This window comes from Callionymus lyra, chromosome 2 (assembly GCF_982586985.1).
Source record: "Callionymus lyra chromosome 2, fCalLyr1.hap1.1, whole genome shotgun sequence".
Lineage (NCBI taxonomy): Eukaryota > Metazoa > Chordata > Actinopteri > Syngnathiformes > Callionymidae > Callionymus > Callionymus lyra.
Window position 1 is genome coordinate 19,765,375 of NC_141819.1, and position 15,916 is coordinate 19,781,290.

The 15,916-nt window shown below is 42.4% G+C and overlaps 2 protein-coding genes across 2 annotated transcripts; both read left to right on the forward strand.

The window, feature by feature from the left end:
- The first annotated feature begins 35 nt into the window (after nucleotides 1–35).
- Nucleotides 36–12,246, forward strand: abca5 (ATP binding cassette subfamily A member 5). Its single transcript, XM_087783919.1, has 37 exons — nucleotides 36–170; nucleotides 544–716; nucleotides 909–1,098; nucleotides 1,509–1,682; nucleotides 1,748–1,845; nucleotides 2,671–2,897; nucleotides 2,964–3,105; nucleotides 3,174–3,362; nucleotides 3,426–3,573; nucleotides 4,216–4,396; nucleotides 4,471–4,529; nucleotides 4,649–4,935; nucleotides 5,016–5,135; nucleotides 5,203–5,341; nucleotides 5,449–5,539; nucleotides 5,782–5,921; nucleotides 6,617–6,736; nucleotides 6,913–7,114; nucleotides 7,185–7,351; nucleotides 7,425–7,552; nucleotides 7,618–7,755; nucleotides 8,117–8,230; nucleotides 8,304–8,474; nucleotides 8,574–8,687; nucleotides 8,754–8,888; nucleotides 8,965–9,033; nucleotides 9,117–9,208; nucleotides 9,344–9,467; nucleotides 9,859–9,976; nucleotides 10,406–10,497; nucleotides 10,561–10,736; nucleotides 10,821–10,896; nucleotides 10,954–11,048; nucleotides 11,353–11,472; nucleotides 11,551–11,700; nucleotides 11,765–11,900; nucleotides 11,972–12,246. The coding sequence occupies exons 1-37, from the start codon at nucleotides 158–160 to the stop codon at nucleotides 12,107–12,109; spliced, it is 5,046 nt and encodes a 1,681-aa protein (XP_087640045.1). The 5' UTR covers nucleotides 36–157; the 3' UTR covers nucleotides 12,110–12,246.
- Nucleotides 12,247–13,831: 1,585 nt separating this feature from the next.
- Nucleotides 13,832–15,873, forward strand: chmp6b (charged multivesicular body protein 6b). Its single transcript, XM_087782783.1, has 8 exons — nucleotides 13,832–14,013; nucleotides 14,430–14,539; nucleotides 14,637–14,724; nucleotides 14,885–14,971; nucleotides 15,046–15,111; nucleotides 15,261–15,341; nucleotides 15,411–15,489; nucleotides 15,607–15,873. Exons 1-8 carry the CDS (start codon nucleotides 13,951–13,953, stop codon nucleotides 15,654–15,656), a joined length of 624 nt encoding a protein of 207 aa, XP_087638909.1. The 5' UTR covers nucleotides 13,832–13,950; the 3' UTR covers nucleotides 15,657–15,873.
- The last annotated feature ends 43 nt before the right edge of the window (nucleotides 15,874–15,916 follow it).

Consider the following 15,916-nt stretch of genomic DNA (forward strand, 5'->3'; position numbering starts at 1 on the left):
TGTGAGTACTAGTCACCACTAGGTGACGCGCTTTCAATGCTACCAAACCACAGAAGAAGTGGGGAAGTCACTGCAAGTGAAATCTAATTTCTCTGAGGAAAATAATCGCAACGAAATTTGAATTTAATTTCGTCTCTGGTAAAGCCAACATGCGTGAATGAATTTCATACGTGAGTTATCTTTTTACCGGTTTTTTCTGCCGATACGATCTCGTTTATCGTGCTAATAGTGCTAGCCTCGTTTCTGCAAACTGATGCTGACTTTATACTGTATACACACGTTATTAAACGTTAAATCTCTTAATGTGTTTCTTTACTTGGTGAATCATCTTTGTTTGTTTCCGTCCTAGTAATATGTAAATCGTTGCGCTGGTTAAAATCGGTACTGTTCTAGTGAAAGTGATGTAAACAAAGCAGGTTGCTAACGTTCAGTGGAGGTAAACAGGTGAGCCTTGGTCCAGGAACAGTCACGAAAATAGGGTTGGACATGAACTGGTGAGTCCGACAGAACCGCTTGTCTGAAATGTTCTGGTGGTTCTTGCAGCTGATTGCGGTAGCAGAGAGGAGACGGCTGGTCCGGACCGGGACCAGATGCGGAATGCAGCGAGCATGTCTCTGCCCAGGGCCAGCAGACACGCCGGGATCTGGACCCAGACCCGCAGCCTGCTTTATAAGAATCTGCTGATCAAGTGGAGAACCAAGCAACAGAGTTTACAGGTGAGCTATGAGCCCAAATTCCTGTTCAATACTAACAGTTATAAAAGTCTCAATAGTGAAAGTCTATGTTTTGTATCATCATTGTGTTTTGCAAAACTAATATACACATTCAAATGAGTTTCTATAGTTACTATACGTTTATTATCTGTCGATTTGAACTGCCTGTGTGACGATTGTCCTTCTTTATTTTAGGAGGTGGTGCTGCCCCTGATGCTCTTGACCCTCCTCATCCTCATCAGCACCCTAAACCCTCATGTCTACTATGGTCCCATCAGCACTGTGGAGCTGGAACTGGATGACCACTTCCTCTTCCACGGTCTCGGCTACACTCCTATCACAAACGTCACCACTCATATCATGGAGGAGGTTGCTCAGCAGATGCGTAAGGATGTTATAAGACTATATAAGCTTCTATATTTACATCTTATTATTGATCAACTGAGGTCAATTCTTAAAATTGCCAGTTGCTTTATTGACTTTTAGTTTGTGTATTATACCTGAGATTTTAGTGGCATACCATTGAATTGTTGTAGGTTTAAGCACTGTTTACTTAATACGTAAGTACATATCTGTATTCATTAAACATTTTATAAATCAGATAGTGTTTATGGTAGACATGTTTTCCCACTATGACAAACTGAAATTGGAGAACGTTCACCATAACTGCAGTATTTTATCTCCAAAAGTTAATGTACCAGGACAGGTTAATGCACCACTAACGAAAAAAGGAATTTCAGTTTAAAATTTCTATGAATATCTGCAATTAACGGTATTTCCTTCTGGTGCTGTTAGACCTGCAAGACCACCTGGAGATGTTCGCAAGCGAAGAGGACTTGGAGAACGCCAGTTTGTATGAACCCTCGAGCTACGTGGGAGTTGTCTTCACCGACAGCTCTGCCATGTCTTACCGACTCCGCTTTCCTTACAACCAACTTCCACTTCCCAGTGACTTCACAGAGTCCATTGGTAAAGTTAACATTCATTTTGGAGGTATTGAGGAGTTTCTGATAAAGTTTATCTGTGACCTGCAGCAAGCTGCTTCTCTAGCCCCATCAACTGTCAAGGTGCAAACTACTGGTACTCAGGGTTCATCAGTCTACAGAGGCTGATTGACGCAGCGATCATCCAGGTGAGATTAGGTCACACACAATTATTATCATTATTGTTGTTGTTGTTATGATAGAATAGAAGCTTTTATCATTGTTGTCCTATTTAGGGTTTGGTACAATCCACATTTTTAATACTGTCGCCATTTTTCTGCCTTTTAAGGAATAAATACTCTAAATATAATCAGTGATCATTTACAGGTATTGTCAGGAAATAGGGTTATTGTAGCTATTTGTAGCTGACTTTCTTTAAACATTTTTTAAAGTTTTTATTATGAGAGCTGAACTGAGGTGTTGAGAAAATGTAATGGAAGCGGAAGAGCAAGTGATTTGATCAACTGAGAAAGGCAATAAGCGTAAGTAAACAGAATGCGATGACTCATTTGAAGAGAATGTCTTCAGGGTTGCTCTATTATTCCTGGAGTCTCAGAACGCGCAAATATGTTGATCATGGTTAGAAAGGGGAACTGGGTGGGGCAGCATGTGGCTTGTTTATATGTGAACATCTTGTCCTGCAACCAACACAAATGTAGACCAGTCTTATGTTTATGTACTGCATACTTAACATTCACACTATAAACTTGGCCCCTTTAAAGCAACATGACTTCTTAAATAAAAGCTTTTTTTTAACACTGAGATGAGAAAATATTTGCTCATTGAAGCGTCAACTGATACAGACATCTCAAGGTCATGTTGGTTTATCGTGTTTCATCCAAGTCACCATGACTGCATCAATTTCTCACTTGCATGACAGACACGTTCACCACAACTGTACAATACGATGACAATGTTGAGTTTCCACTTCTGTAGCTGTGTCAATAACATGTCTCTGGTTTCTGCTGCTTCAGATGCAGACCAAACGTTCTGTGAGGAGCGAGTTGGATCTGAAGGTGGTGATGATGGGGCAGCCCGGGTCTGTGGAGGTCCAGAAGTTCTCCCATGCTCTCATTTCCATTTACCTAGTTCTGGCCTTCACGCCCTTTGTTACCTTTCTCATCGTCAACGTGGCTGCAGAGAAGGAGCAGCGGCTTAAAGACACCATGACAATGATGGGGCTTTATGACTCGGCCTTCTGGTGAGGAGTGGAACATCAAGTGTTTAAAAAACATGCGTCATTTGTTGCTGATGTTTGTGTGCTCAGGTTGTCTTGGGGGCTCCTCTACGCTGCCCTGGTCACCACCATGGCCCTACTGATGTCCGTCATTGCCACCTGCACTGCCCTCTTCCCCAACAGCGACTTCTTTGTCATCTTCTCCCTCATCTCTCTCTACGGAATATCATCTGTGAGTCAGTTATGATCTTAGATGATGGTGTATGGATGTGGGAGTAATCATGTGTTGCGTCTGTTCAGATCTCCTTCTCCTTCCTGATGACTCCGTTGTTTAAGAAGCCAAAGTTCGCCAGCTCTGTGGGCTCCATGCTGACAGTTCTTCTGGGTTGCCTGTCCCTCTTTACAGTCCTGATGAAGGACTTCCCGCAGCCACTGGTCTGGCTCCTGTGCCTTTTCTCTCCAAGTGCTTTTTCTATTGGCATTGCGCAGGTGAGACTCATAGCACCTGCCTGTTATGTGTGTTACCTGCTGTTTGACCTTTGTGTGTGACAGGTGGTGTACTTGGAGGCCCAGGGTGATGGCGCCGTGTTCTCCTCACTGACAAGTGGACCTCATCCTCTTTATGTCCCTCTGGTCATGCTCCCACTGGACTGTGTCCTTTACTTGTTGCTGGCCATCTACCTGGACCAGGTGCTGCCAGGTATGACATGGCGCCCTCATGTCGACTAAGGGTTGAGATTATTTTCAGAGTAATCTGTGTTGGAGCTGCATCCAAAGATATGTCCATATGATGGTTGTGAATAGTGATCACTTTTCTTTGTCCTCCTCGTCCAAAAATACACTTAAAAACATCCAAATACCTCCACGGGGCTCGTCTTTAATGTCCGTCTTTTAATCATACCTCGACAAAAGAAATAGTTTGGAACAAAATTAGTCTATTTGAAGCGTGTCTTTTAGCATATTTTAGTTTTTTTTTTAACCTATAACAATGTCGGTTCCAATATAAGATAATGGACAGAGATGTCAACAACTATACAGAGACGGTATCAAAACTCAAACTTCCTTTTGGTAAATAAACATTCTGTTCGGCAACTTGGACAGCTAAAAGATTTTGACCGCTGCGTAAGAGCATTACAAACACTAGAACATACACTATACACTATGACTTACTTTAGGTTCATTAGCTGCAAGCGAGGTTGTCGATTCCACAGTAACATGTTTAATGATTCAACTTGAAACAAACTTATAACTCATAATTTAAACATCGCTATCAAATTTACTACCATATTTCTCAGCTTTGAACTATCTTTTTGCTTAATGTAGTATCTATCTGTGCACGCAGGTGAATTTGGAAAGCGGCGGTCCGTGCTGTACTTCCTTAAACCGTCTTACTGGTCCAGGCAGCGTGAAAACTATGTCGAAGTCACTTCAGCGTATGAATCAGAGGTGAACGGCGCCCCCGCTGGTGGAGACGAGTCAGTGGAACCGGTGTCACCAGAGTTCAGAGGCAAGGAAGCGATACGGTAAAATACCTTGAATACTTTTGCAACTCTTTTGTTTGGTGAATATGTTTTTAATCTTGTGGTGAATGTTGCAGCATCAACAACATCAGCAAAGTGTACTCCGATAAAGACAACAAGGTGGAAGCCCTGAGAGGTAAATATCACACACGTGTAGAAATACATGAATAAACTTAAGTTAACTTGAGTCATTGTAAAGAACTTTGTTGCTTAGAAATAATGTCTGACTTCTCTGTCTAAACTCACCTCCACTAGGATTGACCTTTGATATTTACGAGGGTCAGATTATGGCTTTGCTGGGCCACAGCGGCGCCGGAAAGTCCACTCTGATGAACATCCTGTGCGGCATTTGTCCGCCGAGCGGTGGCTCGGCCACAATCTACGGCACTTCAGTGTCGGACATGGTGGACGGCGAGAATATGAAGCAGCTGGTAGGGATTTGTCCCCAGTTCAACATTGTCTTTGACGTCCTCACCGTGCAAGAACACCTGAACATCTTTGCTGCCATAAAAGGGATTCCCCGGGACCAGGTGGATGCCCAGGTACCAAGGAAGCAGTGTTGACGATTTGATGAATGAACAGAGCTGAGAGTCTTGATCTGTGAATGCTGTGTTCTTCCAAGGTCAGTAAAGTTCTGAAGGACTTGGACCTGGAGAAGATAATGGGTGCCCAGGCCAAGAACCTAAGTGGGGGTCAAAAGAGGAAGCTTTCAGTGGGCATCGCCATCCTGGGAGATCCCAAGGTACTAAGTCTAACCTGTGCTCAACACTGACTCTGATTGTGAACTCTTATGTCCATGTTTGGCTCAGATTCTACTGCTGGACGAGCCCACAGCAGGTATGGATCCCTGCTCCCGACACCAAGTGTGGACCCTGCTGAAGAGCCTCCGAGCTGGTCGTGTCATCGTTCTCAGCACTCACTTCATGGACGAGGCTGACATCCTGGCTGGTAACATCCCACAGGACTCGTATCTTATTCACGAAAATGCACACACAGAGGTTTAGGAAAAGGGACAACATGCATCAAACCAACTTGCTTTTAAATCTGGTCCACAGATCGGAAGGCGGTGATCTCCAACGGTACACTCAAGTGTGTCGGCTCCTCCATGTACCTGAAGACCAAGTCTGGAGTCGGTTATCATCTGAGGTCAGGAGATGAGGACCTGCTTAAGATTCTCTTGTTCATCTACACTCATTTTTTTTTATCATCCATCGTTCTATCATCAATCCAAAACATCCAATAATGATCACATCCTTCTTTCATACATCCAACCATGTCTGCACTTTGATGCTTCCTGTTTGATTTAGATTTTATTATTTATTAAGTTATTTATCTGTTGATATGCATGAAGTGAAGTGAAGTGATCATTCATGTCTTTGTCCCGCCAGGATGTCTATCAATAAGAATTGCGATCCAGACCAGATCTCCTCTCTGGTCCAGACCCACGTTCCCAAGTCCAAGTTGTCAAGGCAGCATGAGTCCGAGTTGACCTTCACTCTGCCGTTTGAGAGCATCAACGCATTTCCAGGTTAGTGATGTCATCATCGTCATCGTCATTAAGTCTATCTTTTAATTTAAAGTAAAATAGCAGTTAAAAGCCCTGAACTTAAAATTAAAATTTTTGAATGATTTACAAGAAAAAAAGTTTCTTAATTAAGTCTTTATTGTTTGGAACAGATTTAGTTCCAGTCATTTACATTCTGCTGAATTTAAGTCCCAACTAGCTTTCACCTCATCAGGGCTGAATATTGCTGTGTTCTTTTGTATAAATGATTAGAAAATAATATTAAAACCTCAAGTCTATATCAAGTTATAGAAGTTTGAATAAAAGTACATACATAATTATTATAAATACATAAAAAAGTATTGAATGAATCACGTGACCAATTCATGTCCATTTAAGGATGTGACTGACCATTCTTAAAAAAAGTACCAAAAAAAAGCATAAAAATATTTGTTTGTTTGTTTGTTTTTTACAAAAATGCAACTTCCAGACAACATTTTGAGGATAAAAATCATTAAAAATGAATAAAGCAGGAATTATTACTGTAATTAATTAATTGCAACTAATTGCATTTTTTTTTTACTAATTTAAAAATAGATAACAGAATAAGCTCTTAAAATGGAAAAATTATGCAAAATGTTGAACAGCGATGAACATTAAAAACTGTTTCTTCCACATAAAAAATAAATAATAATACTTACAAACAACATCATCTACAGGTTTGTTCACACAGTTTGATACTCAACCTCAGCTGGGAATTCTCAGCTATGGTGTTTCCATGACAACACTGGAAGATGTGTTTCTGCGTCTTGAGTCCGAGTCCGGAGTCGACCAATCAGGTGAGTCACAACATAATCATCATAGAGAAAACTACAAGACGGTATTTACGTAACGGTTCATAGTACATCCGTGTTGTGTTGTGTTGTAGTTAGGAAGATGGAACATAATACAAAAAGAAACGTGATGTTATTGAGGACTAGTATACTAACAGGAAGTGGTCATCGTGTGTGTCCAGACTACAGCGTGTTTAACCAGGCTCAGGCAGAAGAGGACTCTGAGAGCGTGTCTGTGGACGACACGGATCAGCGCTTGTTGACCTTCAGCGACGGCAGGTCGGACGTGGTGTCGGGCAGAGCTCTGTGGCGGCAGCAGTTCAGCGCCATCGTGTGGCTGCATATGCTGAACATGCGGCGAGAAAGAAAGGCCTTCATCTACACGTAGGATACATCGTTCTGAATATCATCAGCTGATGATGGTTCCAAAGTCCTGACCTGGGTCTCTCCACAGGTTCTGCTTGTTCCTGGTGTTTCTGACTGCCGTCCTAGTCTTGTCCCTCGTCACTGGAAACATCCACATCCACTCCCCGGACCTGCAGTTTCAACCCATGTACCTGCTGCGGCGAAACCAGCATCCTCACAGATATTACACCAGCCTGCTGGTCCAGAACTCTACCGGTAACACTCCAGTGGTGCTGAAGGTTCTGTGGACCTGCAAGAGTTTAACTTTCATGTCTGTGATGTCCTGCAGGTTCTGATATTTCAGACTTGATCCACCAGCTGGAGGCCCAGGACCTGAAGGTGGAGATGATGAATCAGGGAGACTATATGTCTGCTGCTCCCCACAGCGCCGCCATCAACGTGTCGGGATCTGCCAAGGTTCTGCTCAACCTTCTCATCAATCTGATATCTTTATAACCTTCATCCTTATTGAATCGACGCAGGATTTGAGTTTCAGTGTCGCGTTCAATGGAACGATGGTTCACTCGCTCCCGATGGTCGTCAACATTCTGTCCAACGCTCTCCTGAGAGGACTCAACGGTTCTGGACGTATCCGAACATGGACCAAACCATTTGACCATGTGAGATTAAATTAATCCAGAGCATTTTTTAAGGAAGTCCTTCAGTGTCATCAGAGTATTTTCTTATTGTGTAATTTAACTTAAGTTCTATATTTAAATGATGTATTAGCTTTTCTTTTTATTATTAGCTATTTCTTTATTAATAAATACAAGATACAAAAAACAAAAAAGAAGTCAACCCTTTAATATACACATTTTTGAATTAAATTATACTATAATAATAATAATACAAATAAATACATTAGTTTAAAAAATCTTTTCAAATGTTAAATTGAACTCTTTAACATAAAGTTATCACTGATATACTTCCATCATTTTTTTCATACCTTTTAAAACTAAAAATGCACTTTGCCTCACCCAGCAAATCTCTGATGGTACGGCCTACGACATGATCTACATTGAGGCCATAAATCTGGGGATGTTGGCGGCGGGGATGCCGGCGTACTTTGCCATGGACCACACGCGGGACCGCGAGGTACACACTCGGTGATATAAAGTGTTGAATGAAAGCTGCTGGTCAGTCTGCTGAAACCCTCCTTGTTCCTCAGATCAAAAGTCGCTCTTCTCTGCGGATCTCTGGTTTGTTCCCGTCAGCGTACTGGTGCGGTCTCGCCAGCGTGGACGTCCCCTTCTTCTACCTGATCCTGACCTGCATGACCACTGTCTTGTTCTCCTTCCACTCTGGAGACTTGCTGACCACCAGCAACCTCATAGCTGTGGTACGTCTTCATCTGAACCTTTGTGCTGGTTTAATACGCTTTGGACCTTATGTTCTGGTTCTGACTGTTTATGGCCCGGTTTTGTTCCCTGTCGTCCAGATTCTGTCAATTGTGGGATTCTGCCCCGCAGTGATCCTTTTCACATACGTGTTCTCTTTCGGCTTTGCTGGGGTCCAGAGCAACAGAGACTTCTTCTCTGTCATCTCTATGATGGTAAGTCACATGATCACAGAGGGGTCAGAGGTCAGGGTGGTGTTGACTCACTGATTGGTTCGGCAGGTGTGTGTGGTGTCATCCTTCCTGGTTCAGCTGTTCGTCAGGGACAGTCCGTTTCTGAGCCGGAACCTCCACAACCTGCTGTGCTTGTTCAACCCGCTGTACCCACTGATGGGATGTCTCACGTGCATCACCAAGGTAACGCCTGTCCACAAGAAAAATATTGACTTGTGACTGAACATTGTTGTTGTTGTCAACCTCTCCTCGTCCTCAGGCCACGTTCATCTCGCCCTACAGTGAGGAAACGTTCTATTGGAACAATCTATTGGTTGCCGTCGTCGCTGTGAGTTGTATACATACCTGTAGATATACAGTTGTTGCCATGACAACGGTTACATAGTTGTTAAAAATGACTGTGTTTGTCAGCCGTACTTTCAGTGTGCTGTGCTGATTTTTATCCTGCGATGGCTGGAGCGACGTTATGGAGGAAGAACCATGAAGACGGACCAACTGTGCAGGTGAAACACCTCTCATTATCTTTCCCAAATATATATATATTTTTGTATGCTTTTTCTCATTTTAACAAGTTTGCAGCTTTATTAAGGTTTTATTTTGAAAAAAATTAATTGTAATTTTTATTTTTTTATATACAGAATTTCCTGCGATTCCAAACCCAAACTGGAGAAGATCCCAGATGAAGTTGAGAATGAGGACGAAGACGTTACGATGGAGAGAGCTCGTGTTAAAGAGGCGCTCACGTGCGCGTCTTGTCAGCAGGTGTTTGTCTAGTTATATCTTCTTCTTCTTCTTCTTTTCCTTTCGGCTGCTCCTTTCAGGGGTCGCCACATTGAATCAACCTCCTCCATCTAACCATGTTCTCTTTATCCCCCTGTCTCACACCAACCAACTTCATGTCCCCTTTCACTACATCCATAAACCTTCACTTTGGTCTTCCTCTACACCTCCTGCCCGGCAGTTCCAACACCAGCATCCTTCTACCAATATACTCACTATCCCTCCTCTGTACGTGACCAAACCATCTCATTCTGGCCTCTCTTACCTTATCTCCTAGTTATATCTACATCTCCCAATTGATAATCGACCTTTACATTTCCCCCGGAGGTCGTCTGCTGCTCCTGAGACAACTTTTATTTCTTCTCTTGAGCAGAAACCCCTGATCGTGGTGGACAACGTTAGGAAACAGTATGAAGGAGGAACTGAAGGTTTCTCCTTCAACAAAAACAAAAAAGAGGCAGCATCCAACGTCTGCTTCTGTGTCCGCAAAGGTGAGAACATTTTTCAGACGCAACAGTTAACCATGTTGGGGAAAACAAAATATAGTCATCAATGGATGAACAGTTGTCCCTCGTTTATTTTTCACTGTTCAAATACATGTTGAGTTCTCATGGTCCTTCCTTGCGCTCTTTATAAACCTTTCCCAAACTGTCATTACATTTTTTTTTATTATTATTATCACACAGTTTGTATATCATTTTAACAACATGAAATAATTAATAAATACAAGTGGATGGACAAGGTTTCAAATGAACATTTTTAACAGAATGTATTTGGGCTTGCACCTCAACATTGCATATGAGGAGCCATCCGTCTCAGACCGCAGAAGGTGAACGAGGGACTACTGTATTGTTTAAATATATACACACAAATACACTCACAGAAAATAACCTTGCCTTGATGTAACTTGCATTCCTCAGGTGAAGTGTTTGGACTATTGGGTCCTAACGGATCAGGGAAGAGCACCATCATGCACATGCTGGCGGGGGATTTAGAGCCCTCTTCTGGACAGGTAAGGATTTACAAATGAAACATTATTTTTTCTGAAATTAACATTTTAATTAAATCATGTCAGGTTCTGATGGGCGACTACAGTGCTGAGTTTGGTCCAGGGGATACGGGTCTGGACCATGTGGGCTACTGTCCTCAGGTGAACCCGCTGTGGCCCAGAGTGACCCTGCAGGAGCACCTGGAGATCTATGCGGCCATCAAAGGGCTGAAAGGGGACGACGTGCCTGGAATCATTCAGAGGTCAGTCGTCGAGTTCAAAGTCGCTGGTCAACTGTTGGCTTTTAAAAAATGGTGGGCAGCATGCTCATGACTTCTGTTGGTCAGGGTGGTGGGAGCTCTGGAGCTGAAGGACCATCTGAACAAACAGACCAAGACACTGTCCGGCGGACTCAAGAGGAAGGTGAGAGACTCCTGCTCATGACGTCATGAAGTTTGTTGACTTGATTCTCGTTGGCAGCTCCTCTTCGCTCTGAGCATGCTCGGCAACCCTGAGATCATTCTGCTGGACGAGCCGTCGTCAGGGATGGACCCGAAGTCAAAACAGCGCACGTGGTGAGTGTTGGAATCCTTGTGTGTTTTAATTAAGCACTGGTTCTGAACTGGTCGTGAACCGGCTTGTTGTAATTGACCATAACTCTGGATCAAACCTTTCCATCTCTTCAGTTTTCCATCATTTATGTTGGCTGAATTTGACACATGTTTTGTAGACATGTCATCTTAACTCAAATTGTCACATGAACTACAATATGTTTGACTACGTTTGTTTAACTTTCAATAATTTCACATTATTTTCCGGGGTCCAGTTGTCGCTTGTGACCATGACACGTTTCTTCTGCCTCTCTGTCTCCCTCTACAGGAGAGCCCTGCGAGCTGCCGTCAACAGCGGTCAGCGCAGCGCCGTGCTGACCACCCACTACATGGAGGAGGCTGAGGCTGTGTGTGATCGGGTCGCCATCATGGTGTCCGGTCGGCTCAGGTCGGTGTTTGATTTGAGGAATTATATTTTGTTGAATCCCTCTCCGTGATGCTGAATAAATATGTTCTCTCGACTCAGATGTATCGGATCCATCCAGCACCTCAAGTCCAAGTTTGGTCGAGGCTACAGTTTGGAGGTGAAACTGCAGGAGGCGCCCACGAGTCATCAAGTGGAGCAGCTGCACAACGAGATCGTGAGGATGTTCCCGCACGCTGCCCGACAAGAAAGGTGGGCTTCAGACGGTGTGTTCATGTGAGTGTAAAGAAGTAAAGTTCTCCCTCTGTCCCTGAAGCTTCACCACTCTGATGGTCTACAAGATACCCAGTGAAGATGTGAAGAGTTTATCCAAGTGTTTCTGTGACCTGGAGACCGCCAAACAAAGTTTCCACCTGGAGGATTACAACTTCTCCCAGTCCACGCTTGAGCAGGTTTGTCCAAAAGTCACACGATTGTCTGGCTCCGCCCCCTCCATATAACCCTCTTCTGGCCCCTCCTGCAGGTCTTCCTGGAGTTCGCTAAAGAGCAGGAGCACGAGGACCTGGAGGTGGGTTCTCTCAGCACGACCTTCCAGTGGCAGCGGCTGGAGTCGGACGCCACAGGTCAGCGCACCAACGACAGCATCGTGCACCAGCTTTGAGTCCGGATCAGGATGGATCTGCCCGGAGCTTCCAACCGACACATGTCTACTTCAAGACTGGACCTGGTTGACACTGACCCACTCTGAACTGACCATGAGTGTGTCCAAGTGTGTGACAGACTCTGATCTGGCCTGTGTGTGTGTGTGTGTGTGTGTGTGTGTGTGTGTGTGTCACTCTGGTGCTGCAGGTTTTTCACTAGACTTCTTCTGCTTCACCTTCTTCGTTTGTGTGTCCGGCCCGTCGTCCGTGGACACTCACACCTGACATCAATTGCCTTTTACACATCAGGCCGGAACTAAAACCTCTCTGAGATCCACATGATGGTGGTTTTAAATCACAGTCATTTCACATCCAAACACCAGGATTTAAACCAAAACTGCATTTGTTGGAAAACTCAGAAGAGGAGAGGATAGAGAGTGTTTTGTTTGTACACATGTTCATCGACTCAACCGGTCGTTTCTCATCCTCAGTCGTGATAATATTTAATTGAAAAGAGTAAAATGAGTGTTGTTGGTTGTAATAAGAGAAACATGGAATCTTTATTTATGAATATATTCAGGTGATCGCTGTCGTCATCAGGTCCACTACAGTTTTGTCTGCATGACAGACCATAATATCACTATTTTATGATCCTGGATGAATTTAAACAAATTCATCTTTAAAATATTACAACCAAAACAACACCATCGGAAATTAATTTAAATATGGAGGGAATTCAAATTGTTTTGAGCACCTACTAACGGTTGTAATGCAACTTTATCTTTGTAAACGCAAAGTCTTTTAGAATTTTTTTTTTTTTTCTGCGAAAGGATGTTCAAGAACATCGGCAACAATTTAATGACGTAAAGTTGAATCTACTGAATTGTTTAAATAATTTCAATTATTTATTAAGGGTGTTCGGGAGAGAGTTCTACATATAAAGTAAAGGAGGCATCTTAGAAATCTACAATTTCCTGAAATGCATCGCAGGCAGCTTTTCTTATTTACTCGTTTTTCCCTCCATGTGGTGTCTTTGTGTGAACAATTCGTTTGTTAAAGCGTTTCTCGTGTGAGCAGGTTCAGGGACAGGTATACAAATATTGTTATCATATTAATTTACGTGCAATGATTGGACGTTTTGTGGCAGTTTCAGTGGCATGTAGCTTCAACCCATTTCACATCAAGAAAAGAACGAATTCTGATGAAGGATTTGGGAACATTTTGGTGTTGAAGCAGTTGTTTTTTTTTGGTGGTGGAAACTTGCACTATTTCTGGGGATTTTTATATAAGTTTCTTTAATATGCAAATTAATTCCAAAACTATGATGAATTTATTTTTTACTGTGTTTTTTTTGTTTCCCGCATCAACCGTCTATTTCTTAAATAAATGTAGACAGAATTGACTTTGTGGCTTATTTTAGTTATACATGTTTCCTCTAGTCTTCACATCACATCTTCTTTACGAAGAAATAAGAGTAAAATTAAATAGTTCCAGGATAAGGCTTAACATTATTTAAATTAACTTATAAATTATCATTTTTTATCTTTACAATATTCTTAGAGCATTATTTCATGCTCTTTTTTTAATTTATTAAGTTGATTAAAGACACACAATCGTAGTGAAATTTGAGGGATTATAAAGTAGAATTGAATAAAAAAAAAAAATGAAATAAAAAGACAAAGCTATTTTAAATATTTAACCAGCACACCGACCAAACCGGTTCCGCCCAGTTTGTCCATGTACGGCCCCCGTACTTTTCACTGCGGGTGTGGAGCTTCCGTCTGCTAAGTTCCAGAAAAATAGTTTCTTCTTCTAAATCTTGAAGTTCGGGTCGCCGGCTCAGGTGGGATGCTGGGTCAGGATGGGGAACTTGTTTGGGAAAAAGAAGCAGAGCCGAGTGACAGAGCAGGACAAGGCCATTCTGGTGAGTGACGTCATTATGCTAACAACATTAGCTTTGCTAAGGGTCCCAGACCTGCCCTGGAAAATGACAGGATTTACTGAATTTACGTGTCGAAATAGAGTCAACGATGTGATCCAGCACAAATATACAATAGTAGAAGTTTCACATTTGTATTTGTCAAGCGACTTAAATGTGCGGTCGCTGTTTAGATTTAATTTTTTAAATGTAACACAATTGTGTTTGAAAAAGGATTCAACGAGTCCACTGACAATTATTGTTGACATATAAGAGATAACAATTAATGTTTTATAAAAATGTTATTAAGAGATTGTTGTTGTGATAAATCTGGGGTTTGTTGTGTCTGCACAGTGACACATACTTGACTTGTGAAAGTGATGATGTGTAATGTTGATGTGTGTTGAATTGTTTGTCCACAGCAACTGAAGCAGCAGAGAGATAAACTGAGACAATATCAGAAGAAAATAAACCTTCGCCTGGAGACTGATCGACAGCTCGCCAAGCAGCTGCTACGAGATGGAAAGAAGGAGTAAGAACTCAGAACTCTAAATTAATATTTTCCTTATTTAAAATGATTGGTATATTTTGAATTCCATAAACGTATTTTTTCTATATTTATCTAATAGTAAAGCTCTACTGCTGCTGAAGAAGAAACGCTATCAGGAAAATCTTCTGGACAAAACAGAAAACCAGATCAGCAATCTTGAGACGATGGTAAGAAGACTTGCACAGCAGCGAGTCACTGATCATCCAACTAGAAAGAAATATGGAAAAAAATACAGCCTGAAAAGAAATACCTTTAACGAACTAACACAACATCCAAACAAATGTATCTCTGTCTGTGTTGACTAACGTAAGCTGCGTCCCCACTTAGGTCCAAGATCTGGAGTTTGTCCAGATTGAGAAGAAGGTTCTGGATGGCTTGAAAGTTGGAAACGAGTGTCTGAAGAAAATGCATGAGGTAAACAAATATGATCTAATTCGTACTACTGGTCAGCCATGATGACATCATCACTTTCTTTGTCCTCTTCTTAGGTCATGTCCATTGAGGAAGTTGAGCGGATCATGGACGAAACTCAGGATGCAATTGAATACCAGCGGGTGAGTCTTATTTAAAAAAAAATACATTTTAAAGATTTATATTAAGCATTTCATTAATATAAACATGGACTTCAACATATACATGTGATTTTACATAATCATGGTATGTTTTGTGAATGTTTTTTACAAAAACCTTGATGTTTTCTCAGCAAATTGACGAGATTCTTGGCGGCTCCTTGACTCAAGAAGATGAAGATGCTGTGCTGGCTGAGCTGGAGGCCATCACAGAGGTCGGTCACATGACCATCACCCTCATTCTACCTTTTTGGTCAGGCCCTCATTCCATGATTTGTCCACAGGGAGAGGTCGAGCTTCCGGACGTTCCCAAGGAACAGCTTCCAGAGGTTCCCGAACAGGCGGCGGCGGAGGAGGAGCCAGGTGTGTTGCTTAGTCACATGATCAGTTTAGACGTTTCATTGCGTTTCTGTCGTCAACCAGTTCTTGTTTCAAAGCATTGACACGCGTGACATTTTCTCGTAACACTTTTTGTCTCAGCACGAGAACGTCGGAAGCAGAAACCAGAGCGAGAACTCCTGGCGGCGTAGAACGACTCGCACTCCGAGGCTCCGGCCTAACCCTCACCACAAACGTCTCCTGTCGGATGAGTCACATGACTGTGCCTAATTATTAGCAAAACATGAACTTTATTAAGTGGTTAATTTTTGTCGTGTGTGTGTGTATCCTCGTGGATCTCTACCGGTCCAGTCCGAGGAGATGAAGATCATGTTTGTTCTTTTACAATAAAGGTGTTTTTAATCAAAACGTGTATTTACTGTAGACAACCACAAGGGGGCGCTCAGTGTAT